The following is a 23,189-nucleotide window of genomic DNA, read 5'->3' on the forward strand; positions in this document are numbered from 1 at the left end:
CAAGTGTGGATGCAGAATGACGGCGAAGCTGCCAAAAAAGCTCAAGGTCATGATTCACTCATGCTGGCGCCTCAGCTGGGATGCGTGCGCCAGGAAGTCTGATGCAAGATGTAAACACAGTGCATCATCACCAGCACTGGGGCAAAAGCTGAGATCATCACACTTATATGACAAACCACACACACACACACACACACACACACACACACACGCACACACACACACACTTAATCATGACAAAACAAAAAGAACTCAAAAGACAAGACACGTAGAACAAATTATATTTATGTTTATTCAGGCAAAAGTACACTTAGTCCTCAATGTGTCAACATGAATCTGAAGTCACCATTTCTAATTTACAAATACAAACAATAATTAAAAAAGGGGCTAAAGTGGCAAAACAATATTAGAGATAAAATGACACGAGAGTTGAACAAATATAAACTGTGGCACATCAGTGGGTTTGTGTCATAAATGTCTTACATGGTGGTAAAGAAAGAGACTGAGTATCAGAAATTAAAACTGTTTCAATAGCGACTGACTCTGTAGAACTGAGTGTTGAAAACTGTGAAGAACCAAATTTTTTTAGTAGTTCAGCTTGTTTCAGCTTCTTTGACCAAATACTACCTTATTAAAATAATAGATTTGCAACTTAAAGCTGTATTATATTACTTTTTAAATGGAAAGAAAATTTATTTTGTAGAAAAAAGTAAAAATTGTTTTTTTTTTTAAATCAACACCAATACTCAGGTATCATACACCAGTCTGAAACATTTTCAATGATCTCAGCTACTAAGTCACAGCCTTCTAAGTCTCTACTAAAACACTGTGCCAGACACAACTAGTTTTACTGGTGTGTTAAGAAAACATTCTGTGAAATATAATGCTATAAAAACGATCATGCAAAGAAACAGATTTATCTGTCGAGTAACTAGAGCAGGGTTGTAAATACTCACACCTTCATCGCACATACGTAACAGATAAAACCGCTTACAAAGCCGTCAAACTCTTAGTTTCCTTTGTGCTAAGAGGTGAATGTGATTACTGGTAACTCAATCTGTGACACAGTGATGGTTTAAAAAAAAAAAATCATAGACATATTGCAGCACTTGCTTCTCTTATAATAGTTTAATTATCCTTAACCAAAATATAGAGTCACTGTGTTTTAACTTTTTCCAGTGGTCCAGGTTTTTTAACACAGGATGATTAACGTACCGCTTTACACTTCAGGATCAAGTCTTTTTAATGACTTTGTGGATCAGACAAGAAAATGCCACAAAGTTTCTACAATAACAGGAAAGTCTATGATTGTCAGGTTATTATACATCTCTGATAGTGTCGTAGTGTAAACCAAGTAAAGCAAAGGCGGGTCCAGACTCACTGTGATTTCAGTGTCACTCCTGAACAAACCAAAGTCTCTGAGGTCTACTGTATTTCCTCAAACACTCTCACTCACTCCTTTCCTCCAGTTCTTGTGCAGCTTGACTTTAACTCTGACCTCAATCTTCCCCACACAATACCCCTGAGCTTTGCCCTTTCAGAGTAAAATCCTTGTTTACTTCATAGAAAAATACATTTTATGGGTTGCTGCCTTAATGTAAAACAATCCGTGTCAAAGCCCACTGAAATATGCTGTGTGCCTACGTGTAACTCTAAAGCAACCCCAGCCTGCATGACGTCATCCTGTTGGAGGACCTGCTGGGAATTTAGCTGTTAAGCTGCTGGGAATTTAAGTTGAGTCACAAGCAGGTTGCTGTTCACTGGCATGATGGGCGAAGCACGAGAGGCCCAGATGGCCTCAAAAATGCAAACAAAATAATGTGACCACATACATGTAACAGAGTCCTAACTCAAACAATAATTAGCATGTACAGACTCTTCTTGATTCTGGTCACAAGTAGTGCAAGTCTAGTGTACAGAAAGTTGCTTTAGACATCTGTACATAAGCAGTCTCTGTGGTGCAGGGCTGGCAGGGGGTATGAGAGCTGCTTCTCAGATGGGGGCATGCACAGGGTGTCACTGTTAGGGAGGGCCGGAGGGATGGTATAGTGGCTGATTCACAGGCAGAGTCTCTCAGTCTACTTTTCCCATTTTGGCAATCAGCTCATCGCAGATCTTGGTAAGTTCCTCAATCTCTTGATTCTATGAAAACACAACAAAAACGAATGAGTACATTTAATACATCTCTATATGCTAAATTACAGCACAAAAACACCATGTTAAAAGATAGCAAATGTGTCAGAAATATGTCCTACAATTGGGGTTGTAGAGTTAGCATGGAGGAGGGTGGATGTCTGTTACCTTCTGCTGCAGAGCTTGTTCCAGAGACTCATTCTTCATCTGTTCCTTCCTCAAACTGGCAGTCAGCGCCATGTTCTCTGAGCTCGCCTTCGCACGCACCTGAGCGATCTCCTCGTTGGCCCTGAGAGATATGCAGAATGAGGGAAATCAACAGATGTTTTAAACCTGTAAAAGTACTCAGTTTAATTTAACCGACTTGACGGGAAAATCAGATGTCCTTTCAGTCTCTACTTACTTGTCTAGCTTCTCCTCAGCGTGGAGTTTAAGTGTCTGGTATCTCTGCTCCTCCTGCTTGACTCTGGCCAGATACTCCTGAGCGCACTTCTTCAGCACCTCTTCATTCTGTACGGGGAAACAAAGAACAGCCGCATTGTTATTTATCTATCAGCCTTACAGCACAAGAAAGCAGATGCAACATTGTGCACCCCTCTACGTGTCTTGTCAAGTAAAATTATGCACATCAGTCTTAAACTACTCTTAAAACATTTTATCATTCATGGACATTTTTCGAAACACTGGGGGCTCTTCTCCTTCTAATCTTTCTGAATTCCTGGAGTTGCACACATTTAACAACCTCAGCTTCCTGTTCGCCCACGAGCAGCTGCTCCAAACCAGCTGCGGGTCAACTGGGGGTTAGGATTTGTGGCTAAATTGCTTTAATCAAGCATTTTTTTGCGGCAGTTGTTGAGTAAGAGAACTATGTGTTATTCACTGAGATGAAGACTAAATCTAATGACCTATGTAAACCTCTGCTTGTCTCAGCGCTAGGCGACCACTGCCCCTAATCACACGATACCTTCCATCCTTATTCTGACCTTAATCCTTTTACAGCCCTCCAATTTGTGCTACTATGAGCGGATCACCTCTGCTCCTGAAACTTTCCGTAAGCCATGAACTTTTACTATGACCCCTTACCTTCTTAAAGCCCTCCAGGGTGCTCTTCATATTTTCATAACGGCGAAACACGTCAGAGAGAGAGCGCTCCACGGAGTTCAGGTCCGCCAGGGCGGCTTCCTTCTCCATCGTCATGCCGTGCAAAGCCTTCTGGGAACTCAGGTTGTTGCGCTGCTCGTCCTCTGAGAAAAGCACAGAAGAAGACATCATTGTGGAGTGATTAAATAGCTCATTTCTTGCATTCAGTCTGGTAACAGTGATTGCAGACACATAGCATTTACAAAATAAAGAAAAATAAAGAGAAATCGATGCTTTGTGGCACTAAGATCAATACAACAACCAGTGAATTGTATGGTTCCATGAAAGATTTAAGTCTGTTCTGTACCACGGTTTAAATGTTCTGTTAGATAATATTTCTACTCACCAATCATCTGAGCAATTGTCTTCTCATATTCTGCAACAATCTTCCTGTAATATGACAAAACACATGAAAGTATTACTTAACCTTATAGATGGTCTTAAAGATAGTATTTATATCACTGTACTAATACTTCCCAAAGAAACCTCAAAGACGCTATTATTTAAAAAGATAAAGCAATTCAAATTTGTGTTTTGGGATACAGAAATGTGATGTGAGTAACTTCTTGTGTAGAACAAAATTTCCCTCTGTCCTATACCTCACATAACCACCCTCAAAATCAATCAGTAATGGTCACTTCTCTATGACAGATGAGTAACAGCACTTTTTCGAACCTCATCTCAGCGACTTCTTGTCTGCTGCCCTCGAACTTCTTCTTCCAGTCGTTGGCTTCCACTTCTTTAGTGATAATCTAAACAGAGACGACTGCTGTGAGCCGAACTCAAAGAAAACCTTGTCGAAAACTTAAACAATCCACTTGGGCCAAAACAAACACACTGATGGCACATTTCATGCTGGATGAGTGTGATACAAGTGCGTACCTCCTCTCTAATGAGGGTGAGAACGGCCTGTTTTTCCGCCTCACTGATGCAGATGGAATCCAGGACCTGACTTCCTGTTTTCGCCATTTCACTTCCTCCCGACTTGTTCTTCAGCTTGCATGGGTCCTCATACTGCTGAAGGCAGAAGGACATCAGTTATGACAGCCTTCGTCTTTAATTGTACATCCTGTAGTATAATGGGGGGTAAGCCCAGCTAAACCTTTCAAACATTTATGACAAAAACACAGTATTGTCAGTATCCGTCAATACTGCCATAAAACCCTTTACACACATTTTCTTCCATGTTGTCTCATCAGTGGTTTATTATTTAACATTGTACTGTACAGTGTACTCTAATACTTTTTCTGCCTTCTTATATTTCAAATTATTTCAATGCAAACTACAAAACTAGTTCTTTCATAAGAATAAAATGCAGAATTGTCTATGCAGCAAATTATTTTTTCCTAGGAAACGGGAGCCACTTGTATCACCACTTAGTGACAGTACACCAAGTGAGAGAAAGAGACAAAAAAGATCATTTATTTCTGTAATAAGCTGCAACTTATGAGTCTTTGATATACAGCTATGACACCTAATGTAATGCCGCTACTTGAAGACTTTGCATAAAATAAAATAAAACAAGACTGAGCCTGAGACATACAATAAAGAAATTTGTTTTTTCTGCACTTGAAAGCTCTGACATGTTGTTTTATACTGAACATATTCTATATCTCTCTCTGTCTCCTTATGCCCCTCTCTCCTTCTCTCTGTTCCTCTCTCTCATCATTTTTCATTCACTCATTCTCATTTTCTAACCCTCTCCCCTCTTGCCTTTCAATCGGTGTTCTTACACATCTCAATCCCTCTTCTTCTCCTCCTTCTGTCTCTCCTCTCTCATTTTGTCCTTCCCTGGATTATGACACGTCATGTCATATTCTAATCTCCTGGATGATAAATACAAATCCATCTGTCACCTGAGTACATGAATATGATGGCAGACACTAAGTAGCTCCTGCTGTCCTACAGCACAGTGCAGTCATCATATCAGACAGGGCATCATACTGCAGCTTTAAATAAAATGCAGGTGGCTCTGAACACAAACCTGGGCAGTCTCTTACATCTTTAAATCAGAACTGAATTTATTGAACAATATGCATTCATCAAATATTGCAAATATTATGCCAATGTGACCATTACAGAGGGAAGTGAAATCTAGTAGGTGGATAGTCTGGACTTGTTTTCTCTGCAACTGATGCAACTGTTTGGTTTAACTAACAAAAGAGTGTTTCAGCCCCACCTGGTGGTCACTGGTGGCATCATGTTGCAGTTCCTGTGACAGACATGCATGAGTGTACCACTATGATGATAAATAAATTGAGGGTTGTAATATTCACATACCACAGAGGAGCAGTCTGAGTCCTCAGATTTTGATGTCACAAGGCAGTCTGGAACTGGAAAAAAGCAGAAAATGTTAAAAAGAAGTTAATGTCAGAGATGCTGTGGCCTATCATGTAATAAATAGTTCTCTATCAGAACCACGTGTGCTCATAACAAAAATAATTAAAATCTAGCACTAAGCTGATGAAAGGATGAAACTGGATAATTTATTTCCAGTATGGTCTGTTAGAAGTATTCTAATCATTTATGCAATGTTATCTTTTTAACGTGCAGTAATTAGTTTTAAGTCTAAAAACACACACCAATGGCAGTTTGTTCTCTCTTTAGTTAAGACTCACAATGAACCTAAATGATTAGTTAAGACCTTTGTTGCAGAATTTAAAAAGATCAAAGAACTGTGAAATATTCCTGTGAGTGTACTGTCTGTTCATATTTTAAACTCAGTACGTCTGTGAGAACTGTCCATCTTCAGGCAGTGCCAGAAGAATACAAACATTCACACTAGAACACTATCATGCCTTTAGAAACAATAAAACCACAGAGATGCTGCAGTGATGCACTGTTATGTAACATCTGTAACAGCGAGGCTCGCTCAGATCAGAGCAGTCAGCCACTAAAGCTGCATCGCATGCAGCCTGAAGGGACCTGTGTGATCGTATAATCTGAATTTGTTTTATAAGACCGAAATAGCTCTCCTCAAACAGGCAGAAACATACTACTGCTCGAACAACTGTACTATCATGGTGCATATGACCCACAGAGTCACAAGTTTCAATGTGGTGCAAAATAATGTGGTGAAGTTAATGATTAATGTTGTGCTTGTAGGTAAAGATAACCTCGCTGTCCAGCATTGATTGAAGCTTAAGCATGCTGTCTAACCTTTGACATCCAGTTATCTGATCTCTGTCCAGCAGAGTCCCTAACTGAGCTGAGTAATAGCTAAGCTATTCACTACCGTATCAATGTGTACTGTATGTAACTGGGTGGCTCTCTGACATGTACACATGAGCACAACATTAAAATTAATCTTTATTGATGCTTTCTACTCACTGCTTTCGTCCTTGTCCGGCTTGACAGCAACACTGCTCGCCAACTTCTCCTCATCAGTGGCGTGGCCTCCATGATGGTCATCCTTTAACAACAGCAGTCCATCACACAGACTGTACAAAGCTTTTCAGGAGCTAATACTAACACTTTTCAGGAGCTAATACTACCACGAGTGAGACGAGCAGTAGAAAAATTCACTGTTCTTACCTGTCTGCCAAAGTCCTTTTGCATTGGCTGGTTCTGTTTCACTTTACAAGAGTTCCTGAGAATGAAGGTCAATAACAACATCAGCGTCAGCACCATCCAGATCAGGATCTCTGTGTGTGTGTACATGTGGACTGGTGTAATGATGAGAAGAGACAGCAGGACAGAAAGCCTTGGAGCCAGACCTCATTGCTCTGTTCTGTGTGTGCACGGAGTTCGCATGCTCTGCTAAAAGTGCTGAATTACGCAGAAGAAAAAGCAGATTAATGGAAGAGATTGTTACCAAATTGAAATGAGAGCAACAGTAGTACAGAGCATTAGAGGGAATTACAGGATTTTCACTAACACTCTCTCTCCTCTACTTTCTAAATGTATTCCATACACCTGTTGTTCACCTTCCCTTTGTGTTCAAAGGAAAGTTTAGGTCAGGTGGAGGCTGTGGAGTGGAGCCTGGACTTGTATTAAGAACAGCAAGGACTGACGATACAAACACTCACACGTCTGCACACACAGTTATACAGTACTTACAACAGAACACAGAGGAAATGGACTTGCTCAGCAGTCCTGATGCCACACAGAGAGAAGGGAAACAGAATGACAGGTTTGGAGGGAAAAGGAAGGAAAGACATGGGAGAGGATGGGACAGGGGTCAAACACAAGGTGAGGGCAGGGTTATTATAGTTTAGTAAATAAAAAAAAACAAGACTGAAAGTAGACAGGTGAGAGTTTTCAGTTTAACTGGAGAATAAAACCTTGATTAAAATAAAATGTTGAAACTAAAGTGAAATTGAAATCATCTCCTAAACCAACTCCTAAACCATTTTAAATGTTTAGGAGTTTAAACGTTTAAATTGGAAATAGAGAATGTCATAAAGTAAAGTAAAAAAGTATTTTATGGGCTTGTCCTTTAATATTTCATATTGGCAAGAGATAATAAAAATGTTTGGAATGATGCTGATTGCTCACCTGTTACATTATAATCTGGACAAAAATCCTAGACAAACTTAATGCTCAGGATGAATATCTAAAATACTTGTGGCTGCTAAGCAAGAAAGCTATCACACAGAAAATTAGGACTGGACTGCAACTGTCAATAAAATAAGCTGTATACTATATACACTGTATATTGGCCAAACCACTCATTTAGCCTAAATATATCAATAAAAATAAAGTTTCAGTGAGCACTGTAATACAAGGCAGTGATCACTTGATTTGAAGCAGCTAAGTCAATCTGAACTTGCCCATGAGCAATGGGCTGGATGATCTAACAGTTATGGAGTTAAGGTTAGTAGTTCATTACAAAAAGCTGCAGGATTAAGATCATGCTGGGGCTTTTTTAAACTTGATCAACGGAGACAACAGAGATGTGAATCATGATTCTGCTTCAGCATGAGCCTATCTGAAAAACGCCACAAGAGGGCAGTGTCTGATACTTTAACTTATCTCTGCCTTTGTGTGTGCTAACATTTTCTGTTAGCACACACTAAGTAGCTATTGAAAATACTTCATCCAGCTATATGAACACTGAAAAACGACTCTAAATCAGCATTTGAGGAATAAGACAAGCAAATTTAAAACAAATATTGCTGAAAACTGAAGTACAAATAAAAGTGAAACGAAATTCTAAAACAAAATGAGAACTGAAAGCAATAAGAAGCCATTAAAAACTATAATAACACTGGTAAGAAATGAATGGATGTGCAATAGAAAGAAACAACACACACAACAGGCCACCACAGTTAGTTAAAATTGGAACACTCTGATCACTTCAGGTTCATTGTGCACAATGGCGGCATTCACTAATGTTCCCGAGAGCCATAAAAGAGACGGCAGTGAGTGTTCAGCTTGTAAATCTGTGACTCATCTTAGTTCAGCCACTGACTGATGTCTGAAGAGGGCTGGTCTTTGTGTATGCTTGTTTACTAATGTTTTACTCACGTGATAATTGTGCTGTTGGTCTCACAGGGTAGTTTTGTGTTTGACTGCACAGTGTCAGAGTTCATGTTGCCATTAAGCAAGTCAGGGTCCACGCAAATGTCATGACTGGGGATCAAGTTTGAGTCCGGGCTGCAGTCGGACGTCACCGGAGCCTCGTCGTCCACCTCCGAAGGATCGGGTTTGTTTAGCGGGGAGAGGACGGACAGCGATGGGGGCCGGAGGGCTTGAGGCTGGGGGACAGGATTGGGTTTGCTGTTGAGGGTCAGGTTGAGGTTCTGGTCCAAACCAAAGCTGCTGTCATTAGTTGAAGAAATGGTGAGGTTGTTCAGGCAATCAACCTCTTGGGATGAAACTGGACCCACATCCTGGTTGAAGTTCTTGTCCAAAAAGTGGTTTGTAACATCAGGAAGAACTGTAAAAAGGGAGAAAAGTAGATAGACCCTTTCAAGAGCAGAACGCCACAAAAAGCTTCACAAATTAATCAGATGTTATAAGAATAAAAACAGTAAAAACAACATAAATAAAAATATCTGACAAAGACAAATCTGAACAGAAGAGTCTTTTAAAACTGTGCCTTTCCTCTAGTGTTGAGTCTGGGGTGAGGAAGGACCAACTAACCCTGATCAGAGGACCTTAGAGACCTACTGATCACAAGAATCTTTACATGAATCCTTAACATCTGTGTCACATATTTGCTTATTTACACATCCAGCAGTTACAGGGTGTGTGTGTCAGCTGTTTGGTGCTGAGCAGGTAGTATACAGTTGTCTTTTCATTGAAAAACAGCTGCCTGTTGTGGATAAGAAAGCGCTATGAGAGTGATAAAGATGAATGAAAACAATGAATTTGTGGGCTGGACAGCTTAACAATGAGCTGAAACTTGCTCTAAAGATCTGTAAAGGAGTTGCAGATTCGGGTGAAAATTTTCTGTGGGTTCATCACTGCAAGCGACCCCTTTTACACTTTCACAGTGTTTTTACATTGTCATTTGTTAATATAAAACTTTGTTTACAGCCATTCTGAGACAACACAGAGCTGCTCATCTGCTCAAAGGGACGAATATACCAAACAGAATAGGACCCAGAACAGAACCTTGGGGCACACCACAATAGAGAGCTTAGGATGAGGATGCATAGTTACCAAGAGCAACTGAGAAACTCTTCTCAGAAAGGTGTGAGGGATGTCACACAAGGGCTGACCCAGAAAACCATATCTTAATCGCTCCTCCAATGTCCTCCAAACACAGTGAAACACCACATCCCCATCCTGTGGCTAATGATTTGATTTGTCATTCAGGTATTTAAACTAGAAGTGATGGCCTCTCTTTCTCCTGCTAGAACACTTAAAATGGCTGCTGGCTTCCTCTCAGAGCACTTCACATCCTGTGTCCCAACACATCCCGTTAACAGCAAGCTAACGTCCACAGCAGCGGGCTGGCCTCTGTTGAGTCACACTGCTGCTGAAACACAGGGCTCTCTGTTGCAGAAAAATACACCCACGCACTGTAAAACTCACACAACGACACAGGATAATAAAACTGAAATTACCTCTCCCGTATTTCTTCTCAACGTGCACACAACATGAATGACGTCGTTGTGGTTTCACCTTGGGTGGGTAACAGCTTCTCACATCGTTCATCGTGACTGACAGCTAATGTGCGACTTATTACATCACACATTCAATTAATGCAGTTTATGCAAGCTCCTGCTTAAAATCTGGGTACTTTCAGATACACACACACACCCTTCGGAGACAGGGAACAGATGTAGAGGAACCACACCCGGCCATGCGGAATACACACCACCACGTGGCCTAGCAACAAAAAACATCAGGCTTTATTGCAGTTTCACAACTCGACCAAAAAGTGGAAACGGAGACAGAGAGGGCAGTGAGAGAGAGAGCCAGTGAGAGAGGAACAGATAGCGCACAGGTAGATAAACAGCTGTCTAAGCTTTCAGCTACTTCCTGGTTCAAGAGTACACACAGTTAGATTGTGGCCTGTGGTTGTTCCTATGAACAGAACAGTGATTCCCCCCTGACCTATTAAAGTCTAATTATAGTGAACTACTCAGTTGATCTTTTATTCATGAAACGAACACAGATTGTACAGAGCATGTGCCTGTTTTACCATGAAAAGGAGATTGTTATGGCCTACATACTAGATTCAATAATAAACACATTAATTTCTCTGCTCTTATCTGGCACAGCATCCCATATGTCATGTTCAAGCCATGTCTGATTATTTCTACTAGCTGAGCCATCCAAAACATGCAGACTAATGTCATCCTTACACATTACAGCACATGTAAAAATCAATTATTTTGACAAAAGCAGATGGAGAAACAGTTCACAAACATCAATGATATAATAGAATTTGTTTCAGCACAGGAGATGCCCTCCATATGATCTAGTTCAATAAATGGTAATAGGTGGTACTTGTGTCTGCGTGGGTAAAAGCAGGGCAGTGCGAGGGTGAGGAGGGCCTGTGGACTGGACAGCAGTGGGCCTCTTTGACAGTGGCAAACAGTCAAGATTCATCTAGTACCCATTTATCACCGATTTACAACTATTTGACTAACAGGAGGGAGCTCATTTATATAACTAATAGCTTTTCATACATGCATAGATGGCAGTAAGCTGATCCAAGATCTGCATCATTATCAAAAGCAGTCAAGTTGACACTGTGGTCAACAAAGTGAACAACATCATGGTCCAGACATGAAGTAACAGCATCAGTGTTGCCTCAATTGCTATGCTGCATTTAAAGTAACAGAAAAGAAAAAATCTAAACCCCACCTTAATCTTTAAGACAAATATCTCAGAAACTAGGAAAATAAAACTAAAAATATCTTATCTATAATTTGCATGAACGGATCCTTTAATACACATCTGCTAAAACAAGATGAGACGACTGTTCATCCAGTACAGTTAAAGCTTTCTTGCAATGGCAGAGTGTCGCAAAGGTTGATGGAAACAATCACTTCCAAGCTGTAGATGATCATCACATTTGTAGTAATGCTGTCCAAGGGCAAAAAGGTATTGATTTCAAGTACTAATGATATGTGCAGCTGTCTGACCTCACTCTCAATCCTGATCGGGATCTAGGTCATTTTTTATGAGATAAACTTTTCACATTGGATACTGTCACCCTTAAACAGCAAAGGGTCAGGCTGAGTATTTTTTCTAATGCTGATATGCTACCTGAGCACTGGTACTAATACCAATACCTTACTTCGATAAAAAAAAGCCCCACCTTGCTGCAGTGATTCACAGGTGTACTACAGGAAACTTTGGGTGTGATTACAGATGCAAGAAGTACACTTTTGACCATGCCCACCCAATGCAACCCCCCTGTTGGCTCTTTCCCTAAATAAAATCCAGCCTAAACTTGGTAAAATTTTAAATTATACAGGAACTATCTGATCAAAAAAATAAGTAAAAAAAAAAATCTATCTGAACAGAAGTCCCATGTATGCTTTCATTCTGTGAAACAGACACGTTCCAGGTGGTACCAAAAAAAATACTGATCCCTACCTGAGAATGTCACAGTTCTGGTGTGACAAGGTTTGAGCGGTGGGTCGGCCAAACATCTCAGACATCTTACCTGTGTGGTTTGAGTTGTCCAGTTGGCTCAGTAGCTTCACAACACCTGGAGACTCTGCCTCTGGAGTCTCGAAGGTCCCCTCCGAGTCTGAACTGTGGAGAGAGAGAGAGAAGAAGACCTTAACAAAACATAATTCACAAAAAAGAGAAGAGACAGACACAAACATGCAAAGAGACAACAAGAGAGGGGTCGGAGCTTGAGCGTTATTTAGTTATCTGGAACGAAAGATGGAATCTCCACTTTTGAAATTGACAAATATGATACATAAAACAAAATTAACTCTTCTCATGAAGCGATTTAGAGCATGTGATGAAACAAATCATACTGCCTGCTCAAACAGCAGTGTACTGTCTTTGAGAACAGAGCGGCATTGAAAATGTTGCTCAATCGACTACATATACATAAACAGCTACCATATGATGTACATATAAAAGGCCCTGGTTGTGTTTTGCAGCGCCAAAGTCATTCTAGCAAATAAGCATTAGCTTTCCAATAAATAAAATTACATGAAAACAATAGATCTCAGAGTTCTAAGCAGCTCAACGTAAACAAGCTGCTTTTATTTTAAAGGAAGTCAGAGGAAGGGAGAGGAAAGGAAGTGAAGTCCTACAAGGCCACCTGCATCCTTTGCCCCTCAAAAAGGACACACTGTGTCCCAGACTCGTTCTCACACACACACACACACACACACACACACACACACACACACACACACACACACACACAAAGTCTTTTGGTCTGCTGTGTCAGCTGCCTAGACAGCCAGCCCAAATTTATTTCCAAACTGTGGAGACAAAAAGGAATGGAGAGACAGGGCGAGTGAGAGTTTATGTGTGTGTGTGTGTGTGTGTGTGTGTGTGTGTGTGTACCCATTCCCAGCCACTTGAACACACATCAAAACGTCAGCCGCACACTAATGAAAAACAGCACACGGAGGAACAAAGCTAACAGTGCCAATACCCAAGCACTGCACTCCATCTCTGATACTAGTTCACACAAACACATTCACACATGCTGGAGCTCTATACAAACACCACCATCCAGAGCTAATCCTCATATACATAACCCACCCCCCACCCTGCATACACGCACACACACCCACAGTCACACACACATTGGATCACGTCCCAGTGATGGCCCCAACGGCTGCGATCTTGGGCGGTTACTTAGAAACTAGAAATGGACAGAAAAAGAATCAAAAGCTCTGGAAACTGTGGCTTTTCCCCCTTCCCCCTACTTTCAGCAACTGTTCCCCAACAGCCAAACTGCCTTCACACACACACACACACACACTCAAACACACATAAAAAAGGCCTAGACAATCTGGCCCTAGACATTTGGTGCCTCATAAAGAAACAGGATGCTGCACACAAAGCAGCGACTCAAAAACACTAGTCTGAGTGTCTGTATTTTGACTAAGAATCTGTTTTTAGCCACTGACAGCATGACCCAGCCACTGCGATCCATAGCATAGGAAAGAATCTGAGATTATACCACAGCATCAGTCAGTTTGTCTGTGTGTGTGTCGCTCTCTTTGTGTGTATATATCCACCACCTGTCAGTATGACTCAGGGGAATCTGCAGTCTTCACATCAACACCCACACATGGACACAACCAATCTAGTGCTGTTTAAATTGACGAATATACAGAAAATCGCTCTTTCCTTCCCAGATATTTTCTCTTTTATTTGTTGTATGGACCCACCTGTAAACCAGCTGCCTCCCTCTACATATAATCACTCTCTCTCACATACAAACATTGAACACAGCCCTCTTACTTGTCTCTGTCTCCATCCTCCTGGGAGCTGGGCTGCCCCTCATCCCCCGCACCCCCAGTCACTGCTGACCATGTCCACTTGGCCCACTGGACCGGAGACAACCAGGACATCCCTGCACCACGTCGAGTCCTAACCTGCTGCTGCCACCTCCAAAATTTAAACTACCTCTTTCTCTGGATTAGTTAAGATCGTCAGGTTCGCCAATCAGGTTCAATGATCTTCCACAGTCCGTCTTTCAACTGCAAAAGAAGACTCTTTAAAAGAAGATGTCGATCTGTCTTTTGCCTCTCTCGCTCCTAATGTCAGCTTCTGCTGTATGGCTTGCTCACTTCCTCCTCTCGCTTAGTCGCACAGCTTTCTCATCCTGCTCCTCTGCACTGTTGACGCTCGTGAGAGGGAAACGTGTCTCACGCTGCTGCTGCTGCTGTTTCTGTTGCTGCTTTGCTCTCCACAGCACTGACTCACACAGTGCAGATTACTGGAGCATCAGTAGTCACTCCTCTCTCTGCTCCCCTCCCCTCTTCCTCTCAGTCTGGGTGGATGATCAGCTGGTTAAGAGACATCGGCTCACTCTGCTCTCGGGAGTTTGCCTCTCCCCTCCCCGATTCTTTCAGGGTTTGTCGATTGTGGGGGAAAGAGAGGGGGCGAGAGGAGAGGCAAGGCTTCCTGTTTCAAGAGGCAAAGTCTGGCTACTCTGCCAGACGACCAGACGTTTGTGTCTTCAGGAAAGGGGAGATGAAAAGAGAGTAAATCACAAGGCCAGCAGTAAATTTGGAAAGATGGAAGTAGATGAGTTTGGATTGGAGCTCATAGTGTTACCTGAGCTCATACTGTTGCAATTACACCCATCCTGAAGACCATAAAGTAACATTCAGTAAAGCCTTAACTATCTACATTTGTCAGCTTTCCAGGAACACTACATCCTTTAAGGCTATTGTTGCTTTGAAACTGGCATTATCTTTTTACTGAAGGAATGAAGGAATTTGCTGTGTAAATTAACTGACTGACATGTGACTTGCTGACATGTTTGGGCGGCCCACAATGAGTTTTAAAGGTAATTTGAGTTTCTTTGGTTTGTTTACTTGGCAGCTCCCAGCAGAGGCCGTGGATTACTGTGATTGTGACACAAAGCTTTGCCGAAAAGGAGCACTTGCGCCTATTTTCTGGGGATGAATAAAGGGAAGAGCCAAGATATTTTTATCAAAGTACCCAGTAAATGTGCTAAAATCCACACAGAGAGAAAACAGTGGAGCTGGAAATTTAGTCATTAATTCCATAATGTGTGACCAAGCCTACAGAGGATCTATTGTTCAGTGAAAATATCCAGGTCAGGCTGCAAACAAATCAATACAGTGAACCTAGATTCAACAGTAATGGTGCAACTAATTTGGATGAAAGCTCCTATGCTCTGCTCACACACACTTTCACCCACACACACACCAACACACACACACACGTGCCTCTCAGGCAGTTCATGGATGGCTTATGTAACTTTTAGTCCAGGCTTTCACATTTATACATCTCTCTCTCTCTCACACACACACACACACACATGCATCTAGGCCAGAAAAGATGTGTTCTTTGAAAAAAACATGGACCATGACTAATCTAATAAGAGGAGGATGGTTGAGCCACAGTGAAAACGGCGAACAGGGAAAGAAAAAGGGAAGTGGCAGAGATGCCTTCCTTGTTATTTGCACTCTGAGGTTCCCTCCCTGCTGTTTACTGCTCACATGTGAAAAACACGGAAAGAGAGGCAGAAGCTCCACCATTTACGACCCTGACCTGGTCCACAGAGACAGGCAGGCAGATGAGATGAATGCATGCATCAACACACTGAAAAATAATGTCACACACTGGTGAACCCAGAGAAAGAGTTTCTGTTCAATCTGTGATAGCTGGACTGAAAAATGGAGCAAATTAGAGGCACGGCAGATGGAAAGCGGCATTAATTAAAAATGGAGAGCGAGAGACAACAGAGGCAGATGAAAAGGATGGCAATATCTTCAGCCGAGTTTCAAGAGAACGTAAAGAAAGTGAGTTTTGGGGTAGGGCTGGAATCTGCAATGCTCTGTTGTTTAACATTCCTGACATTGTCTCTTTCCCCTCCTTTGTTTTCTTATTTATCAGTCAGTACAGCTGAGAGGACAAACCTGTCTGTCATGAGAGGACATGATCTGCCCGAAGCAAACAAACCCCCGCAAGCAGCGCACTCGGAATAGACATCCTGTGTTGCACAAACTGTTTGCTCTCCTACACCTTGAAGTTGTAAACATGCCTCTGGACATACAGCAACATACAGAAAACACACGTCTTTATGCGGACAGAGAGACAACATGCAGAAGTGGACAGAGTGGGAATATCCTTGACTCTCTCCCTGGCACAGACAAGAACCACAGACAGGGAGGAAGGAGGAAAACAGAAAGAGGGAAAAGAACCAGCTCTTATGTAATACCTTTAAACCACAAAAAGCACACAGTGAAATAGTGGCAAACCCACACATACAGTACACCCATATGTGATCTAGAGCTGGAGTCTTAGCACACAGAGATCATCAATTATATGTTGACTGATAGCAGCATGTGTGGTTATGAGCTAAGAATAAATCAGCAATGATAAACATGTCTGTAAGCCACAACAGAAGTGATGTGATACTGGATGAGATGTGTGTGTGTGTGTGTGTGTATACACTGAGAGGGAATTAGAGAAGCTTCTCAACTATCACAGACTGTTTATCTCTACTCTCAATCCCCTGCGTGATGACAGAAGGTCACAGATTTAGCACTGCTTACAGCACCACCATCAGGTTGAAACCAGACCAACTCTATGGTCCATAACAAGGTATCTCAAAAATTAATGGGTGGATTTACATTCAATTTGCTGTGATTATGTTTAGAGATGCCAGCGGCAACCTTGATCTGTCTATCAGTCTGTCCACCACTTATCCAGAATGAAATATCTCAATAATTATGGAATGGAGTGACATGAAATTTGGTAAATATATCAATAATTCTGGGAGGATGAATGCATGTTAATAACTGGGCACCATTTGATTTTGGACACAACAAATGCTTTCCTCCTCATTAGTCAAAATGTCAACTTGGATATGACGCATTTTGTAATCTAATGATCAGATTGCCCACATTCAAGCTCTCACAAGGATGAAACATTTGGATTTTTAATGTCCTCAATCTTCCTTTCTAGCATCATCCTGAAGACAAATTTGACATTTCTATGCCCAGTACTGCTAAGAATAACAGAGTCATCAGCATGTTGTCTGTCTAACATTTTCATATTGCAGCATGTAATTGCGGCTTTCAGTCTTTTAATTTTAGCCCTGGGCACTAACCCTGTTTCAATTACAAGCTACATTCAAAGAAATGCAGAAAGTGCTCTCTTTAAATATTTCTACTTTGACCAACATTTGCACGGTGCAAAAGACAAACAGCAAACTTGCAATGTAATAAACATGCAAGTGTGATCATGGTCATGTGTCTAAACCCAAACGGCTATTTAGCCGTTAGCATAACTAGCATAACTATGCCAGTTACAAAGGTTGTTATAGATTTTGTTAAAAAATAAACCTTTAAAATTAAGTGAGAAACAAAGTTGATGTTTTATGACTGTGGCAAAACATTTGGTGCAGAAATGGTCTTTCTTTTATCGCTCAGATGTCAGCACTAAAGTAATACACAGTCTAACCATGAAATACTTAATTGTTGCTTCTTTCATATTTCATTAAGGGTCTTCTATTTATCCCAAGCAAACATCTTCAAACTAATTTCAGACACAGACACTACATAGGTGCTTTGATCAATAAAGGCAAAACGTTTTATGAATAAGCAAGGCTGAGTCAGTACTGTTGCTTTTCAACAGACAAGACAGAAACACAAAATATATTTATAATAAAGGGAAGTGGGAGATAATGTTCCGACACATGCTCTGCTGTCCCACAGTCTGCCATGTATAATTATGTCGCCCTGTGGACATGTGAATATAAGTAGAGGATACAAGTAGGGGCAAAAATATATCTGTGCTAAATATATATATATATATATATGTGCATATATGACCACATATTGACTGTATATTGGTTTTCACAAGAGACATCAACATAAGCGCAAATGTCACGCTGTAAAAAGAAGATTCCCTCCTATGATGGACAGACAGATGGACTAGCTGACTGTCTGTCTATCTATGTAATGACTCACAGCATCTAATCTGTACAGAATGTTGTTGCTGGGTCATATACAGTATGTTGGCTTGTTCTATGATGTGGCTCCATCTAGTGGTCACTATTGGACTCTCACCTAGAGTCCTCACATAAATAAAACAAATTGATATTTAAAAAACAGCAACGTCAGATTCAGCCACCCTGGTATTGATACAATGGTGGCATGACAGAAAAGGAAGACTGAGGAGCTGAGGACGGAATAGTTGCGAGAGAAAGCACAAGGGAGACACATAGCAGGTCTGACATCACCTTTGGGAGCTTTAACAGAGTTGACAGGATCGCAGGCTTCACCATGGCAACCATTTAGGAAGGGGTCACAAGTGCATTACACAATGAAAACATGCACATAGACACCCCATACACAGGCAGGTAGAGGTAAAGAAGGTAGCACTGCTGATGATATTTACTAGCTTTTGTTGATTTGTATACTTTAATGTAGCTCAGCATTATCCAGGACACATCAGGCTCACAGAGATAAAATATACAGAGGCAGATGCTCCAACGTCTTTGATGTGCTTTTGAGGAGCACAGCTGTGTCTACATCCCTTATATCTCTGCATCTTTAATAGAGAACGACCAATTAGCTGCAATCAGAGCAGAAAACTAGCATGCAGGGAACAGTTAGACCGAATGAAGCTGAAGCACTCACCGTGCTACAGTGCGCTAGAATAACTTAACTGACAGTGGCATGATAAAACAAAAAGAGAAAGAATGGGGGGACAAGAGATAAAGAGAGGAGAGGTTTACCCAAGAGGACTCATGCAAAGACACCAACTGAGCTATTGTTCGTGGCTACAACAGGGACACAAGAGCACACAAATCCCAGACAATAGTGCACGTACATTGTACACACATGCACGCACAGAGCAGGGAGACAACACACGCCCTACTGTTGTACTTTATGATTTTTCCATTCATTTCCTTTGCCTTTTAAATCCAGTTCAACAAGATTTAATTTTTATTCATTATGCCATACAGCTGTATTAAATTGTTTTCGTTGTAATTCAAACACATAGATATCTAAATCATCTATATCAATATTGTACAAGTGAAGGTTTTCAGCCCTTAACTTCAACATGAGTCATCAGCAGTGAGTTTCACTTTCATGCTGGCAAACCTAGTGAGCGTAAGCTTATGCATAATTAAAATGTACTTCTTCAAATTTTGTGCCTGTCTTCATGTATTCACAATGCGGTTCTCTTTTAAGATAAGAAAAGTTTCTCAGCCTACATTGGCCTGAATTTGCATCACTGCAGCAAGAAATGAGCTCCAAATGCAGGTCAGCTGCTTCCTAGATGAGGAACTGTCTGGATGTTCAGGGGTTTTGGAGAACAGGAAGTCCACTGTACATCAAAGACTGTTCCATTTAAGACATAAAGCAGATGATTAAGCCAACTAAAATTAGACCAGCAGCTGAAAACTGCGATCCCACGACACTGGTTAGCTTCCCAGTTTTCCCACAGGGGGGACCCCAACCCCCACCTGACCTAAAACAAACACAGATGCAGAAGACTACAGTACGTGATTGGTGGGATGACAGTTAGCATTGCTTTCACATGTTTTTTTGTCAGTGTCTTAGATCTGCATCTTTCTCTCGTCTTTCTGTCATTCACTGTATCTTTCTGCTACTTCATGGCGGTGCTGCTTCTCATATTAACAACCACTGTTCTCCATCACTGTAATCACTGAGTGAACACTGAGTGATATTTGAGAAAAGACTGGCTGAATATGGATCAGCCTGTGCATTTTCGTGTGTCAAGAGCAAGTGTTCCCACTACTAGGGGCTCATAGAAGCCTTTAAATATAAAGCTATAAAGCATCAGGGATCAGCTGGGAGGACACCATGAAAGGCTCACTCTTTCTCTTTTACAAAGGATTAGAGCAAAAAGAAGGGGGAGCCCGGCGGTTAAGTGCTTTTAAGCTCTGATGAATGCCTCAGCAACAACATCATCATTCCCTTTCCCTTCATTTTTGATAAGACGAAGGCTGCAAACAGCTGCAGTTCGTACATCACGCAGTACTTTAAAGAAACACACTGTATGAACATAACAGGAAGATGAACTGCTCAGACAGAAATAAACTGTACAGCTTGTATGTTTAATACACCACTTTAGAATAAGGGTCACAGCTGCATAATTAATAGCTGGCAGCAGCATTATCTCTTCTACTGCTGTAACTAAAACCGTTGCAGCTAAAATGCCAAAACCAATAAAACGAAGGCTTGCTGCCTTAATTTCAGGAGCATGACCTGATCAGCTCATTTTCATTACGTTAGCCTCTCTGCTAATGTCATCAGCTATACCATTCTGTCTCATCCCCCTTTCCTTGGATTTGAATACCTAAATAGTATTCAAAACAGCTCGACAAGAGAGGCTGTGTTCAGCGCAGTAATGACAGGCTGATTTGGTTTCAGTCCAGCAGGGAAAGCTCCGTCTCTACAGGAAGCATCAAGGTCTCAGCACTGCCCTTCAGCTCCTTATCTCTGACTCCTCTTCCCCTCCCCAGTACAGAAGCAGTGAGTCCATACACACAAGACAACACAAGCTGAAGTAACAAAGTCTGAAATTGATCTCCACTCAGCTATTCTGGAGCATCTCTGCCTGTGCAAGTTTCCCTTTCGCATCAAGAACTTGCACACACAAATGTACTAACAGTGAAGCATCTCGTCTTACATGCTGCTCTTCTTCCGCGGAGAGCTGACGGAGCCCTTCCTGTTTTGGCTGAGGGAGCCCCCCATGGCAACGGCTGAGACTGTGTTCGCTTCAGGTTTATCCCAGATGCTCCGTATGTCCTTTTCACCTCCAAAGGTTCACCTCTGCCTCTGCTCCAGACAGCCTGGCTCAGCTTCAGAGCCCCACGATGCACTGCTTCTCATGACTGACTTGTCATCATTTAACCAGCCAGCCTCTCCTCTCCTTGTCTTTTCTCTGTTGATGCTGTACAGTCTAAATGCTCGGGAGTACAAGTGCTCACACATGAATAGCTCTGCTGTCAGTCCCGCCTCCTCACTCTAAATTTCTCTCTCTCTCTCTCTCTCACAGACACACACACTGGAGGCAGATTACATTCACTTGTCAGTACATAACCTTTAGAAGAAGAAAGACAGAGAGGTGGAATGTGTGTGTGTGTGTGTGTGTGTGTGTGTGTGTGTGTGTGTTGGGGGGGTCGGATTAAAGACCACTAAATCTAAGGAGTTGGAGGGGGTAGATGAAGAGTGTGTGTGTGTCAGTGTGTCATGGGGGTATCTGGCAGGGGTGAGAGTATTGTTCTAGCCTGAAAGAGTCTCCTCTATTGTTAGCCAGTTGAATACCAGATCTGAGAGCAAGGGGGAGGGACAGATGGTGATGGAGGGAGAGTTGGCGGCACAAAACACAGCCCCACTTGTTGTGCCACATTGCCACTACCTGCTGTGACCCCATACCCACCCCTGGCGTCAGCCCCTTTTAGCATGACAACACACACACACACACATACACACACACACACACACACTGTCAGAGCTTGTTTGCATACATTCCTTTCCTAAACTCATTAGTGCGTTATGACTTCTTACCCTGAAAAAAAACTTGGACACACTTCAAAATCAGGTCAAACCATGCAGTCAGCATGACAAAAAAGGCTTCATACACATCCACAACAGGGAACAGGATTACAATAACCTTGTGAAAAGCTATTTAGACATTGTTTAACCAACAAGAGAAAGCCTGGAAATGTGCTAAATCATTGGTCCATTTACCCTATTGAGTGTCAATACAGCAGAGCCTGGTAATGAGTAAAGAAGGAAATCATACCTCCTGACTCATGCCTGTCTCATCCTGCTGATGAAATGAAAATGGCTAAAATCCCTCAGAGCACTGGTGTGTGCCCAGAACAGGACAGGCCCGCCTTAGAGAATAACTGAGAGGCTTTAGTGCATAACCTCCTCCCACTGAAATGAATAACTTGAGGCTTACTATGGAGGTCCTAACTTCTGAATGCCTTCATCACATTTCATACAAAGTGGGCACAACCACACACACAGCACACAAAAGAGCGTGGCACTGAAAAGAGCACAATTTCCCACGACTCACGGCATGAACACGTTGCTAACTTTTAATCATCAAAGCCGCCTAACCGTTACTCTGGCCACTTGTTAGCTTGTAACTGGCTAGCGCCGTAAATTGCGAATGAATACATGAACAACTATACAATGTAGAAAACAGCCTGTCAAATAGCTTAAAAAAAACACCAATACTAATTATTAAGAGTTAAACTTACCTCATAGTTGTCGTCCAAGGTTGCTGGTCAATTAACCGCTGCAAGTGATGCTGTGTTTTCCTCACGACTGCGCATGCTCGAGTGATTTGCCATAGTAACGAGGTTCAGCTTGTAAATGTGAGAACTGCTATAGTGCTGAAGTCTTGTTTATATGTTCTTCCTGTTGACCCTCATGCTACCAACACATTTGACATACAAGAACTACCGGCAGGGGTCCCTGGAGACCCCAAAAATAAACTACTGTAAAGCCCAACACAGTGAAATGGTAACTTATTTTTCTCAAAACACTTTTAGTTTTGTAATTAATGTCATCTGAAAAATAAAAGATCATTGCTATTTTAGGAAAGTTATGATTAATTTGCACATTGCGTAAAACGAAAATATATAGCCTACTTTTCATTAATACAAATAAGGGAACCTGTGTCTGCTGTATGTGTCTGCAAAACTTTAAATTAGGACACATGGACTCAATAAACTAAAACTAAACTTTTGACCCCAATACATTGGTATTTTTAAGAAGCACGAATTAAAACACAGACAACAATGAGTCACAATGAAAAAAATGTTAGAAGTG

General features: G+C 41.6%; 1 protein-coding gene across 4 annotated transcripts; it reads right to left on the reverse strand.

Moving 5' to 3' along the window:
- Positions 1–273: 273 nt before the first annotated feature.
- LOC121606495 (transforming acidic coiled-coil-containing protein 1-like) lies at positions 274–21,270 on the reverse strand. Of its 4 annotated transcripts, none has more exons than XM_041936838.1 (13): positions 21,031–21,270; positions 12,347–12,438; positions 8,743–9,154; positions 6,808–6,862; positions 6,604–6,685; positions 5,554–5,606; positions 4,156–4,290; positions 3,949–4,025; positions 3,620–3,663; positions 3,217–3,377; positions 2,537–2,643; positions 2,302–2,422; positions 274–2,142 (listed from the first exon to the last, which is right to left on the reverse strand). In XM_041936838.1, exons 1-13 carry the CDS (start codon positions 21,093–21,095, stop codon positions 2,074–2,076), a joined length of 1,473 nt encoding a protein of 490 aa, XP_041792772.1. In that variant the 5' UTR covers positions 21,096–21,270; the 3' UTR covers positions 274–2,073. The 4 variants fall into 4 exon arrangements, with proteins under 4 accessions (XP_041792772.1, XP_041792773.1, XP_041792770.1 ...); XM_041936839.1 differs by having other exon boundaries at positions 4,156–4,287; positions 21,031–21,268; XM_041936836.1 differs by lacking the exon at positions 21,031–21,270 and adding an exon at positions 14,125–14,580.
- Positions 21,271–23,189: the final 1,919 nt, after the last annotated feature.

The sequence above is a fragment of the Chelmon rostratus genome, chromosome 5 (genome assembly GCF_017976325.1).
Source record: "Chelmon rostratus isolate fCheRos1 chromosome 5, fCheRos1.pri, whole genome shotgun sequence".
NCBI lineage: Eukaryota > Metazoa > Chordata > Actinopteri > Chaetodontiformes > Chaetodontidae > Chelmon > Chelmon rostratus.

Excerpts from the sequence above, each read along its gene's own strand:
- LOC121606495 (XM_041936836.1), bottom strand. The coding sequence starts at position 14,234 with ATGTCCTGGTTGTCTCCGGTCCAGTGGGCCAAGTGGACATGGTCAGCA. Across the intron at positions 6,863-8,742 it reads ACCAACAGCACAATTATCAC|GAACTCTTGTAAAGTGAAAC; the intron begins GTGAGTAAAACA and ends CTTCATTCTCAG. Across the intron at positions 2,423-2,536 it reads GCTGAGGAGAAGCTAGACAA|GGCCAACGAGGAGATCGCTC; the intron begins GTAAGTAGAGAC and ends CATATCTCTCAG.